Genomic DNA, 14,166 nt, shown 5'->3' on the forward strand with positions numbered 1-14,166 from the left:
GGGAAGAATCCCCCTCCTCCTTCACACACCCCCTCCTCCCCCGGGATAATTCCGTCGAAATAAAGGGCTAGAGGCAGGCAGAAGTTGCGGGTGGGGCTGGGGGGAGCCCACGCTGGTGCCAACGCCACCAGAACCCTTCTGGTGCCTTCTGAGATCACGGCGTATCGAGGAAGGGAGGAGGCAAGGTGCGCTATCTGCAGAGTCTCCACCTACTTGGATCATAATCATTTTAAACAAAATCCCACAAATATCTTTTAAAAATAACCTCTTTCAATAAGCATAAGGAAAAATAAGCTCNACCTTATTATTAATCAGAATTCCCATCGTTATCCCTGGCAGGCGCAGCCTTCAGTAGGGGCCGCAGAAGCATCACGGAGCTGGGGCTGAGATGCGCGTGGGGGCTGTTTGTGTTACATCCTGGGAGAGAAGAGGACAGCCCCAAGATCAGTGGCCACCGTGCTGGGTGGGCTTCGGGGTGTTTTGTTAGGGCTGAGGAAGGACGAGGAGTGTGGGGCCCACCAGGGGTCCACGGCTCTTCACAGGAAAGGGAAGAGGGAACCCAAGTGAGGTGTTGTTTGTAGGGGGTGGGAAAAGAAGTTCCTACTCCCACTAAAAAGCTGCCGCGAAGCACGAGCAACAGGGTACTGGTCTGGACACCAAGACAAATAATTTCCTGTACAGAAGAGGAAGCAGGCAGCAGCAGCGAGGCCTGGAGGCCACAGCGTGGTGGTGGCAAGGGCCAGGTCTGTTGTGGGACAGCCGTCAGGAAGAAGGGAAGGTTCGGGAACAAGCAGGACGATGACTCATTTACAAGCTGGTCTCTCTCCTGAGACCCTGGAGAAAGCTCGCCTGGAGCTGAACGAGAACCCAGACACCCTGCACCAGGACATCCAGGAGGTGAGGGATATGGTCATCACCAGGCCGGACATTGGCTTTCTGCGCACAGATGATGCCTTCATCTTACGCTTCTTGCGGGCCAGGAAGTTTCATCACTTCGAGGCCTTCCGCCTCCTGGCCCAGTACTTTGAGTACCGGCAGCAGAACCTGGACATGTTCAAAAGCTTCAAGGCCACTGACCCTGGAATCAAGCAAGCACTGAAAGATGGCTTCCCTGGGGGCCTGGCCAATCTGGACCACTATGGCAGGAAGATTCTAGTCCTTTTTGCAGCCAACTGGGATCAGAGCAGGTAAATCCTAAATTCAAACGTGTACTAGGGATTCTTTTACTCTCCCATTTTCCAGATTTTACCCTGAATAGTGTCATAGTTTTACAGCTTTGGTGTTTTTGTTTATTTCGCTCAGGGGGAGGGGAAGAGAGACTGGAACTACAACATGAGGTTTTGGTGGGCATCCTTGCAGTGGAAGAAAGGCTTTTATTTTTACCTTTGAAACTCTTGCTTCATGAGCACTTAGTTGCTACTGCAGCTCTAAGTGCTTTCCAGAACCATGTTATGGTGCTGCAATGTGAATCATTCACCTTCTAAATACAGCTACTAAATTTTTCACCTCTTGAATAAGTTTACTGTTTCATGGAAAAATGAGTCTGAGAGTGGAGACCGCTTTTCCTCCTTGCTCCTAAAGAAATTCTTAAACTAGATTTATCATCATCATCATCATCACGGTCATCACCACCACCATCATCATCATCATCACCATCACCATCATCTCTCTTCTTAGTACTGAAGTTTTATTTTTAAAGAATAGCCTGGTGTTCAACCAAGACCAAGTAGTTTTGTGGCTTGGGAACTTTTCTGCTTGGTGATGTGTAGATGAAGGAATAATACGATGCATGTCACTTCAATGAAAAGGAAGAGTTGTACCCTCTGTCGCTGAGCATGCCTGCTGACACTGAAAATAAAGGCTGACTGGTATGTGTGTTCTACACCTGCCACTAATCTAAAGAATGTGTTTCCTGTCTAATGTGATTTCTCATCTTTTGTAAGGAAGTAGAAAATATTCAGGTATGTCAGTTTGTAGACTTTTTGAGTTCTATTGCTTTTTAATGGAAAGGAAATAAAATTCTTATTTCATCTACATTATAATAGAAAGAGGCAGAGAGGGACTCTTCTATGCTCAGTCAAAATTATTTTCTCAGATGGAAAGATATAAAAAAACTATGAAAGGCTCTTGTGTAAGGTAGTTTCAATTAAGTTCAAAGCTAAATATATTTCATGGGACTTAAAAATGTTACCAGAACTATGAATCATAAGAAGCTGGTTGTTATAACATTGGTGTATTTTTAGTTCTGTGAATGGTGACTTTTGATGCATCTAGTTAGTTGAAAACATCTCTGGAGCAATTGTAAAAGACTTTTACAATTACCGAGAAAGTTTATTGATCTTCCAGCTTTCTACGTAGGCTTCTCAGGGTATTGGAACCTTAGAATGTGAGCTAATATTTTTAACAGGGTCTTACTTTTTTATTTTTAAAAATATTTTTATTTATTTTTGAGAGAGAGAGCAAGGGAGGGACAGAGAGAGAGGGACACAGAGGCTTCGAAGTGGGCTCTGGGCTGATAGCAGAGAGACAGATACAGGGCTCGAACTCACAAATCATGAGATCGTGACCTGAGCTGAAGTCAGATGCTTAACTGAGTGAGCCACCCTTAACCAAGTGAAGCACCCAGACGCCCCTAACAGGTTTTTTACTCTTTGTATAGTCACCTATTCCCGGGAATTCTAAGTTGAGAACTAGTCTGATTTCTTTTAGATAAATATATAGACAAATTACTACCTGAAGAATCATAAAGCTAAGAAACTTATAGAGTTAGCTGTTGAGGGGGAATAGAGTTCTGTTTCTTATTTTGGTTATTTATAAAGATCTCACTCTACTTTTTATCAGGTAGCAAAGTTTAAAGGACCATGAAATGTCACTCTTTGACCACAATTTCTCTTTAAGTTTTTGTTTCCCATCTGAGATGGACATTATAGGGATATGCAAACCAATTATTGTGTATGTGAAAACTGAAAAAAACAAAAACAAAACCCTATTCAAGAAAGAACCTATTTCACAGTGGCATTTTGTTTATTGTGAGCTACAATCAAATGGGAGCTGAGGAAATTTTATATTTAAATATATCTCAAAGTCTGTCTGTTAAAGATGTCATTAGAGACGCAGATTGCATTTAGTGAAACATGCATATACACCAGACCTTTATTCATTTATTTTTATAAGTGAACTAATATTCACATGACTTATAAATCTAATTAAGATGAAAGTCACTTATAGATCTCCTGTATATGAGAAGTTGAATATTCCAGATTTAAAGAATATGTTTTCATTTTCTTTCTTTCATAGAAAAGATAGGTTACTAGTAATCAGAATCTATCTCCTTGGAAATCTACAACGGAAGATGATTTATTAATTACTATATAAAATTATTTTTATCAAATCTATACAAAATCTTAAACATTAAAATCATATATATATGAAATTAAAAATGAGAAGCTATTTCCTATAAAAAATACTCTATCAGGACCCATAGACTAAAGTTTGTGAATTCTGTTTCTATGGTTGGAAATGAACAGATATAATCAAGAAGTTATAATATGTCAAGAACAGAAGGTATACAAGTTATTTAGAGCTTGTTTAAAATTCCTCCTATATTCTTAAAAAAATCATTCCCTCCTTCTTCCTACCTGCCCCCTATCTCAGATCTACATATATCCAATAACAAGGACTAGTGGATAATCAGTTCTATCCTCTTGACATTCTCTGTAAACTTTTATCACCGAGATATGTGTCTAAGAACTGCCCTGAAGGCCGTAGGACAGTTTCTGGAAGCACCTTTCTTGGCAGTGTCAGGGTCTCACCAGCCCTTCTCCTATCTTTGGTCTGAATCCTTTTCCTTCCCACACTCTGCAGCCTCATTTTTTTCTCCGACTTGGCTTCTACAGAAGTCTGTGCCACCTTCCCTTGACGTCTACCTTACTGCTGTTCTGTTAGGTGGATAGGCCACCTGCCAAATTCTCTTGGTTCCCATGCCTTCCCTGTTCTATGAGTCGGATCCTGCTCTCATCCTCTGCCACAGCAAACAACCTGGGTCTCTTGTGAAGACTGCACATCTGATCATAATTCTGACCACCTTCCTTGTGTTGTTCAGTGAATTGCCTGGCTTTCAACAACTTTTTTAAAAGTAGCATTGTTTTAAAGAAAATAAAATAGCATTGTTTTAAAGAAACAATAAGTGGGAATGTCCAAGATTACACAGGGAAATTCCAGAAATGAAGTAGAAGGTATCCCCTTTATTTGGAAAACAGGTTATTTCCAACCTCCCAAAGGGAAAAGCAAGATTTTTTAAACAAATTTTGAAAAATTTTGTAAAGATCTTTGAAAAACTGATCTGTATAACAAAAAAGATGAAGTCTTATGTTATTATTATATTTCTAATAACAGGTGGACTAGACTTAATGCAAATCGATATTTGTTGTTGAAGTGAGTTATGCATTAAAAAGAAAGAATTCTAAGTAGGAAGTATCTGATATATACTTTCTCCTATGTTAAATTTGTAGGGCAGTTTTCTGTGCTCCTCGGGAGACTAGCAACAGTAAACGTGAGTGAGCTGGTGACCATAAATAAAATAGTGTCTCTTTCCACAGCAACGTAGTGCAGGTCAGTTTCATGTTATTGCAAAGAATTAGACCATTTTTAAAGCTTTTATAAGAGACATGAAATCTTCAGGAAGACTAAGGTAAAATAATAGTGTTTACAGCATTACAACCTACTAATATATATAAAAAATAATTAAAATACTGAAATGTCAAAATTACTTTCATTGTGGTTTGTGGTTTTTCTCAAAAGGATAGAACAGGCTCAGATGATTTATTACACTTACTGGGTAGGCTTTACCTTGGTAAAGATTCATAGAATTTTACCTCATTTCTTTCAGTTTGTCTAACATAATTTCTAAAAACAAAAGTAAATTCCACAAAATTAAAAACAACTGAACTGTTACACCACATCACTAGGATGCAGTAGTCTTCCACACATCACGGGCTGTATTTCTTTCCTGAATGATAGTGCCCTGCTTAGGACTCAGCAGATACTTTCAAACTGTCTATTTGATTGCACCATCAGAGCGTGGGGATAATGTAACATGAAGCTAGAAGGGATCATCCTACTTTAAGAAAAGGAAGTTTGGAATGAAAGTAGATCACAGTTTAGACCCTAGAGCAGAAGAACAGGTATCTGAGACGTTGAAATTCACTGGGCCATAGTTCTTGCAAATATTCATGAGTAAATTATGTCACCTGAAACATACTGATGACATGCATTTGATAGTTGGCCTGTAGGTTGTCAGTTAGCATGCAAGTAGTATTTTACCTCATTAGAATTAAAAGTAGTTCTCTATACTTTTGTATAACGAACAAGCATTTATCTGGAATCTGGTTAATAACCATTAGAAAACAATTAAATACAGCTAAGCTAAAATGATTCCTAATATAGTGGCAATTCAGAAGCACTGACCATCTTGCACTATGTTTGGCTTGTCATGATAAATATTGGTTATCATTTACAGTATTGAAGCTCTGGAAGGGCTGGAAGACCAGCAGATCAAACATCATGCAATGATTCTCTCACTTATCCTGCAATTTGCCTAAAAAACATTTCATTTCCAGTTTGTTCTTATTGTGTGGCATTTTCACAAAAAAGAAAATATAATGTTGGCAAGTTCATATTGAATTATGATTCTGCTCCCATTTATTAAAATAATGTGGTCAGTCTCCAAATTGAAAGAAGATTAGGTTGACAATAGGTTAAAATTTTAAGATAGCCATAGATTATAAAGATTGTTTTAATCCCACCCTGAAGTTTTAGTCTTCTCTAGAAGTGTACTATAAAATAAAATAAAACAAAATGAAGTAAAAATTACTAGGAATAGTCAAGTGCAGTTAACTAGATAATTAGGGAGAAACACTCATACTCGGTAATCTTAAAAGCAAAAAACCAAACAAAAGAAAATAGGCTTAATCTTGAAGCCTGGCTTTTGAAAACTCAGTTTATTAAAGTTTATATTTATTTATGCTTCAACTTTGTTTTACAGTGTTATATATTGTGTCAAGGCCGGGAATCCTGACCTTTCAAACCCTGGAGAAATCATTGTGTTATATTATGGGTGGATTTAGGGGTTCAGTCAAAACTGGAAAGGCATGTGTGGATTCCATGACATTTCTGTACTAGCAGAAAATCTGTACTGCTTCCTTATAAGGAGGCTCTCTTAACAAAGATTCTGGAAACTGCAGCTTATTCCAGATTATGCCCTTGGTTCATACTATGGAAAGTGGGAAAGAGAAAAAATTGTCCTGAGAAATGTTGGGGGAATATTGGAACTAATCTCTGGAAAAAAATAGGATGGCCTCTAGAAACTGGGGCAATTATACAGTAATTAGTGAAATAATCTTGAAATAACAGCAAAGACCAAGAGTGCCAACCTTCAAGTAGGATGTTTATTGGGTCTGGCTTGAACCAGGCTATTTTCATATTTTAGATATCCAACTTTAAACAAAGTTGAAGAGAAGCAAAGGATTTGAGGTTTCCTACACTGCTCTGACAGGATGCCTCTAAAGTACTGTTTATGGATATTTTAAAACATAAGCCAATAGTTAGTAAATTACTGTTATCCTTAGTCAATGAATACATCTCTTTCATTCTTGGAAACGCTGAGCTCTTTTACATGACTGAGGGCAAGTACATATATTTTACTAACATAATCAACAGCACTACTGAAATGAAGGAAAGGATGTCCCTGTATGTCAGGTCCTTGTAACATCAAAAAACTGAGCAAATAGTACTCCATTCAAATCATTAAAAATGAAAAGTGACTCAGGCAGCTGAGCCACTGACCGGCTCAGGTCCTGATCTCACGATTCGTGAGTTTGAGCCCCACATCAAGCTTCAGATCCTCTGTCACTTTCTCCCTCTGCCCCTCCCCTGCTCACACTCTACCTTTCCCTCTCTCTCTCAAAAATAGACATTTTAAATAAATAAATAAATAAATAAATAAATAATGAATCACACCTGAGTTGAGCATTTGTTACATACAGAGAAATTTAGTAGGTAATAGGGGCAAATAAAGACATGTGACACATTCTTTGTACCATCAAGGGACATATGACCTCTGGGAGGAAAAATCATGAAACATGAAATAACTACTAGAGAGGCTGTCAGTGATTAATGAGGGCACTACTTGCCTGTGCTTGAAGTTCAGGGCAAAGGGGCAGCCGTGGACTACTCAGTGTTGTGCAGAGAGAATGTTGCCTTCTCTATTAACTGAAGTCAACCTTTCATTGTTTCATTTTAATGCTTTAGTTAATTACTTCATTTATTCATTGATTTAAAACACTTTTATAGCATGTGTGATGTCCCAGGCACTTTTCTAAGTCCTTTACAAACATTAACATAGTAAATCTTTATCACAATCCTACAAGGCCGGTAGGATTATTAATATCCACATTTTATTATATTATTATATTTATTAATAATTATTATCATATTATTAATATCCACATTTTGCAGATGCGGAAACTGAGGCACTGGGCAGTTAAGTATTTCACCCATGATCGGACAACTAGTAGGTGAATTGGTCAAACTGTTTTTGTGTGTGTAGAGACAGCTATCGACGTAAGTCTAGGGAAAAACATAACTCTAGGGGAATAATTCCATCTGTCATTTACAGAAATCTTGACTGAACACCAGAATAGACAATTAGAAAGTTAAGTTGCTAGAATAAATATTCTGAACACAAAGACTTAGCAGACATTTGCTTACAGTATTCTACCCTGAAGAGTTGCCTTTTTGATGTTTGCATTTTTTCCAGCACAATTCTATTTTGTTTTGCTTTACTTTATTATGGTGGCAGTAGGTGCCCATCTTTTAAACTTTTCCCCCCAAATAAAGACATTATTCCTGTAGATGTTTCATTTTCAGTGATTCACTTGTTCTCACTCACCTACATTCCCACAGCAGTAAAACTAAAGCAAGGCTCAGACAGCTAATCTTCTGCGTTCTGTGACACAAGCCAGACAGATGAATATTTCAGAGTTCATATTTTCTCTAGGGTTTGTCGACATCTCCTCTTCCTATTCAGACTCTTATGAATGTATTCTTGCCTTTCTTTCACCAAAGCCCACTGCTGGGGCCAGGCTGGAGCATGCCCTGGAGCCTGGCATGGTGCCATGTTGGTATTCACTTCCTCATCTGTCTTCTGACATACATACTGTCAAGACCTGAAAAAGCAGAACAGTTATTCATTAGACTGTGTTCTAGGTATGGGGTGCCATGGGGAGTGGAGAGAACTGAGGTGTCAGAAAGACCTGGCTTCTCATATAGGCTCCCTGCTTTACTCACAAGGTGATTGTGGGCAAACTGTTCAAATTCCCTAAGACCCTGTGTCCTCATCTCCAAAATAACAGGAACAAAGCCCGCATAGAGACTTTGGGCTTATTTTGAGATTAAGATAATGCATTTGAAATTGCCTTGGAAATCTTAATGATTACGCAGATAGAGGTATTATTATTCCTGCCACTGAGTAATATAAAACCTCTAGATAGGTTCATCCGCTGTAGCACTGATGACACCCAGAGGGGTTAATATAGGCAATTCTTCGCCTCTGTCTTTCCCCTTAGCACCTTTCTAATAGGAAGTGCTTCAGACATTAGAAACATGGCTTAATGAAAAATGAGGGGAGGGGGCAGCTTTAATGAAGAATTTAATAATGGCTGATTGATTTAGCGACAAAGGGAAATTGCTTTCTGTTATGCTGTTCAATGTGATGCCAAGATGCCAGTTTTTCCTTGTCAGGCCGAAAGAAAAGGTTGGGAAGTAGGAAGGTAATGACCTGTTTGTGATTTAGTTTGCGTTTTGTGCTGATTGTAAGTTGTAGAGGATGCCCCAGGAGAGCACAGGGCAGTCAGCCCCCAAATCCTTACATGGCCTGAGGCAGGAGAACATGCTTTCTTGCTCTTGATTGTACAGGTAGTAAATAGGAGATACAGGTGTCAGTCTTCTCCATGCAGTTTTTACATATTAGAGCAGCTCTGCTGTCTTTCAAAAGCAATTCTATATAGCCTGGCGTCCCAGCTGTAAAATCCCTTCCTGCTGTTATTATTTCTTCTTACTACATGCTTTGCATCGTCCTCTCCAAGTTGATTTCAGATTCAGGCTTTACTTAATGCTGTTTTGGAAAGCACAGTCCAGAGTCAGGAGCTGCATTAATGTGCTAGTTTGTTATTTATGGCTTTCTTCCAACATACGAGAGAAGAAGAGCAATGGTGGAGCTCCTACCATTGGGATGTAAACCTCATACGTGAACATATTGTAGTGACCTCGGATTTGTAGAGTACTACAGTTAAACATAATCTCAAAGAGAAGGATGAAGGTAGGATTCCTGAAGATATAAAATCCTCCATTTCTTTAGAAGATATTTTACAGACTTTGGCAAGAACTCATGTAATAAGGTTCTGCTTATGAATAGCCTGCTGAGCTGCTAATGGTAGTAATGTGACATGTTTGACAACAGAGGACTGGAGTGTTAAGAGTGGTTTTGACCTGCCCTTTGAATACAGTTAGCTAAGATGTTTTAATGTTTCTTTTCTTTGACTAAGACATATAATGATGTAGATAAATAAATTTTGGTTATCTTTTGGAAGCATGATATTAAATTTAAAAACTTGGTGAAATTTACTTCGAAAACTTTGCAAACATGCCATTTCTTCATTGCTGATAATAGGAATTGCCTTGTTTTATTTCCTTTGGAATACCAATATGTGTATGAACTTTTCTCTTGATTTGACCTCAGTTTTGGAAAATCAAACTCGAAGTGTGTTATTTGATATAATGCCTCTTCAATTTTGCCTGTAGTGGTGCCTTACTGGTTTATTCTTACTGTAAATAATACATCATCCTTCCAAAGCTGATTTCAGATTCAAGTGTTACTTATTGCTATTTTGGTATTAATGCTATTAGGTATTCTTATAGGTAACATAAGAATGATCATAACGGGGATAGATTCTAAATTGGGCTTTTCTAATTAAAAATATTTTACCATATTATTATGAATTTTAGGAAGTAAAATGAATATATATTTTAAACAGGGCTCTAAGTCTAAACCAGAAATATAATCTTCTTCTTCCATCTTTCCAGTCTTTGTAGTTTATAGACTTTTTGTCATAACACTGAGTTAGGCCATTATGTTTATAAAGGAGATAGGCCATGGCATGAAAAATGAAGGTATTCAGCCATACATATTTCATAGATTTAAAGACAAAGAGGTAACAGAGCTCTGTAGAAAGTTTTATTATCTTGTGTATTCAGGAATACATAAGATGCCATATCCTTAGGCTTATAAAACGCCTGTGTACTTTCCAAAGATTTAAAAATAATTTTTTGATCCTTGTCTTTTACAAGAATAGTAAGCTATATAAAGATCACCAATAATTTTTAAGTACAAACAGCCTTCAGTTCTGATTATATCCTGCCCAGTACACTATGTCTATGGTTACCATTACAATAAAAAGCACGCTCTGTTGTATTCCAACCAACATTTACTGAGGACTATCTGTACACCTAGCACGTGGAAGTGCTTTCACTTGAATCATGTCTTTGACTTTCCTCCCTTCCCCCTTCTCCCTACCCGACCCGTGCCTGTGGGATATAGTAAGATAATAATAGGTACTTCCATTTTTTTAATATTAGCGAACTGAGCCTCAGGATTATAGATCAATGACATGTCCTGAACCACACAGCTAATGAGGGACAGGGAAGGGATTCCATCTTGAAGTCTTCTGACAGCCTGCTTGATTAATGCTGGGATCCCAAAGGGATTCCATTCCAAACTAGTGATTTTATAGATGAGGAAATGAGGCCCAAAGCAAGTGAAAAATTGCCTGAAGTTCTTTCTGAACTACTATGCTTTCCCCATTCATCTCCAAATGTTTTTAGAAGTAAAAATAGAACTACTCCCTCATATGTACTCACTATCTCATACTATCTTCCTGGTGAGCCCATTACTTCCACTCACCTAATCCAGCAACCCTTCCCACCTCACTTGCTTCCTGAGGCCAAGATTTCTTTCTCTAGCTTTTCCTAGACATCTCCACCTGAATATATGAGGCGAAAAAACTTAAAATGCAGGCTGCTCAAAAATTGAAATTGTTAACATTTTCATAAATTTAGTGATTCTTCTTAAAATGCTGGGATTCCCTTCTTGAATAATTATCTCATTTTCTTTTCAGTTATGATTACATTACCTTTTCACTTACTTGAACTTAGGATCTGTATGTTTTTCACTCTGGAATTTTCCACCCTTGAGCTTTCTCCTGAGTTTAGGATCTACTTTTTCAGATATTTACTTGATCTATCTTTCAGGGTATAATACATAGTTCTCAGCTACAAAAGGTTTTATTCCAAACTCCACATTTCCAACTCTCCCCAACTGTATCCTCTTCTTGCATTATTGATTTTGATTAAAGATTTTACCATTTACTCAGGCTCTGAGGCTAGAAAATCTTTGTGTGTGTCATCAATTACTCTTGTTTTAATCTGAGTCTCAGCATCTAATCAAGCATCAATTTTTAACAAGTTCACCTCTAACATACTTCTCAAATTTTGCTTGTTCTTCTCTTCTTTCTGCTGCTTTCACTGAGGCTGTGTCTTACTCCACATTTAGTGTTCTGGTACTCTAGTCTACTCCCATTTTACAGCAACATAAAGAGCACTTATTGGGTTCCTACAATGTGCCAGGCACTGTGCTAAATGCAAGGTTGAAAAAGATCAAGATTCAATCACCTTCTTTCTTTTCTTGCATCTTCATGATATAAACTCGATACAAGTAGTTAAAATCTGCTGACATTTTTAGCCATAGCTCTTTAACCCTAGTGTTCTTGTTTATTGGTGAAATTCCTTCAAATCTCATTTAAAAAATTTGAAATATGAAGGTATGAAGTGTTAGAATTACTGAGAGTGTTCTTGAGCTGCTTAAAAAAGTACCATGCCTAGTTTTCAGGATAGTCGAAATGAGATTGCAAAAATCATAGGAAGACCTGGAGGTAAATGGTTGTAAAATATGAAACCAAGTATATTTTCAAAAACATTTTAGTTTGTTTTGGTAGAATGCATGTTAAATTCTAATATATCTCCTGAGTGCAAAAAATAAATTTCCTCTTAGGAGAAGATTTTTAAATAAAACGAACTTAAGACTCCTGAGGTATCTTAAAGGAAATTTACAGTGTGCTGAACACTTTCTATAGTTTTGGTGAAAGTGATTGTCAGGTTAAAGCAGTAATTTCTGTTGCCCATAGGTATACACTGGTGGATATTTTGCGTGCCATCTTACTTTCCTTAGAAGCCATGATTGAAGATCCTGAGCTTCAGGTGAATGGATTTGTTTTGATCATAGACTGGAGTAACTTCACCTTCAAACAAGCCTCCAAACTTACACCAAGCATGCTGCGACTGGCTATTGAAGGCCTTCAGGTAAAGATTTATAAATTACCGTTTCTCAGGCTTTCATGTTTGATTTCTCTTATCTGATGTGTTAGAATGACAAAATGCCTTACTTAAAGAATAATAAATACATGTTTTTAAAATAGTTTTTAAGCACAAACACTAAAACCATAACTGGACAAAGGATTATAGAGGGAAAGTTGAAAGATGTGAGTGTTTTCATAGATGGAGTTTGTAATACGGAGCACAAACCTTACTGTGTCTACATATAAATGTACGTGCTGACCTGAGATTTTTATATTGAGAAGTAGAACAAAGAGCACATGTTAGATTTTAATTATTAGCTATTTAGCTTGCTTGATTTGTTTCTTTTTCTGTGTGTATTAATTAGGTAAATATTGCTTTATTACTCCGTTTAACCTGGTGAATTGGGAATATGATTCTTAATATCTTCATGTTGACCAAAAAACTGTTAGGAAGGCAATCAGTCAATACGTATTTTGGTATCTAAGATTTGGAATCACTGTTTTGAATTACTTTTCTAGACTTAATTGGGGTTTTTCTTGTTGCTCTTGTTGTTGTTGTTGTTGTTGTCGTTTTTGGTGGAAAGGCTGTCACATAGAATTTATAGGAATGGTGCTTCTTCCAGGGAATGACACTTACCTAGTTAGGAATTATAAAATGGAAAATCAATTATTAATTCATGACCTGTCAGAAATCTACTATTGAGAATTTCTTTTTAACCTTTAGGATGTCCTGCTTCTGCTCTCGGTAGTTTGCATTATGGCACTTTGTATACAATAGTTATGAGATAAATTTTAAATTCTTAAAAAGCATTTGCAAAGTAACTCTTCAGTGATATTATTTACTGTTTACTTTCTGTGTATTCAACATGCATTTTAGAAGTTTTTAAGTCAACAGTAAATTTTTGTAACTTTTACCACTGAAAATACTTGCTTTAAAATAACTAATTATATCTTTATCATTCATTAGGCTGCAAGGTTAGACTTTATTTTTTTATGTTGAATAACCAAAGTCACGCAGCCCTTGCTCCACAGTAATCTCTGACTGTGTCTGTAGGCACCTAAACTGACAGCTGACCACTCACTAAAAATGGTCCTCTTCTCCAGGCAGCAGGACACCTTTACCAAATCAAATTCACAGTTTGGATGTTGCCTCTGAAGTGAATAAGACACACTGATCCTCTTTCTCTATATAGGTTTTTTCTGATGCAGGTTTCCTGACTTGCTCTTGGTGGGTCAGCCTTTCTCCGGTCTTATCTTCCACAACACATTTTAAAAAACTCCATAGAGACAGTTAGTTGATGTTGGGAGAGGACATAGGATAAGCATGTTTGAAAATGTGTATATCATGTAGAATCAGTCCTAATTCTGCCCTATTATCAGCAGTGTGTAAAGTGTCCTTCACTTTCTAGGGCGCCTGGGTGACCCCGTCGGATAGGCATCTGACTCTCGATCTCAGCTCAGGTCATGATCTCTCGGTTAGTGAGCTGAAGGCCCACGTTGGGCTCTGCACTGACCTCGAGGAGCCTGCTTGGGATTCTCTCTCTCCCTCTCTCTACCCCTCCCCCACTTGCTCTCTCTCAAAAATAAACATTAAGAAATAAATAAATAAAGTGTCCTTCACTTTGTAAAGAAAATTGGTTTCCACAACCATGTTACTTAACACATAATGGTAATCTAGCCTTTTATAATATCTTTAACC

General features: G+C 37.6%; 1 protein-coding gene across 1 annotated transcript in view; it reads left to right on the plus strand.

Annotated features, from left to right (window-relative positions):
• Positions 1–506: 506 nt before the first annotated feature.
• The window catches only part of CLVS2 (clavesin 2), a 70,021-nt gene continuing 56,361 nt past the window's right edge, over positions 507–14,166 (plus strand). The window contains exons 1-2 of the mRNA XM_077752754.1: positions 507–1,187; positions 12,297–12,471. Of these exons, the coding sequence (XP_077608880.1) occupies positions 799–1,187; positions 12,297–12,471 (564 nt within the window). The 5' untranslated portion in view covers positions 507–798. The remainder of the gene's footprint in view (positions 1,188–12,296; positions 12,472–14,166) is intronic.

This window comes from Crocuta crocuta, unplaced genomic scaffold, assembly GCF_008692635.1.
Source record: "Crocuta crocuta isolate KB4526 unplaced genomic scaffold, BGI_CrCroc_1.0 scaffold230, whole genome shotgun sequence".
In the NCBI taxonomy this organism is placed as follows: domain Eukaryota; kingdom Metazoa; phylum Chordata; class Mammalia; order Carnivora; family Hyaenidae; genus Crocuta; species Crocuta crocuta.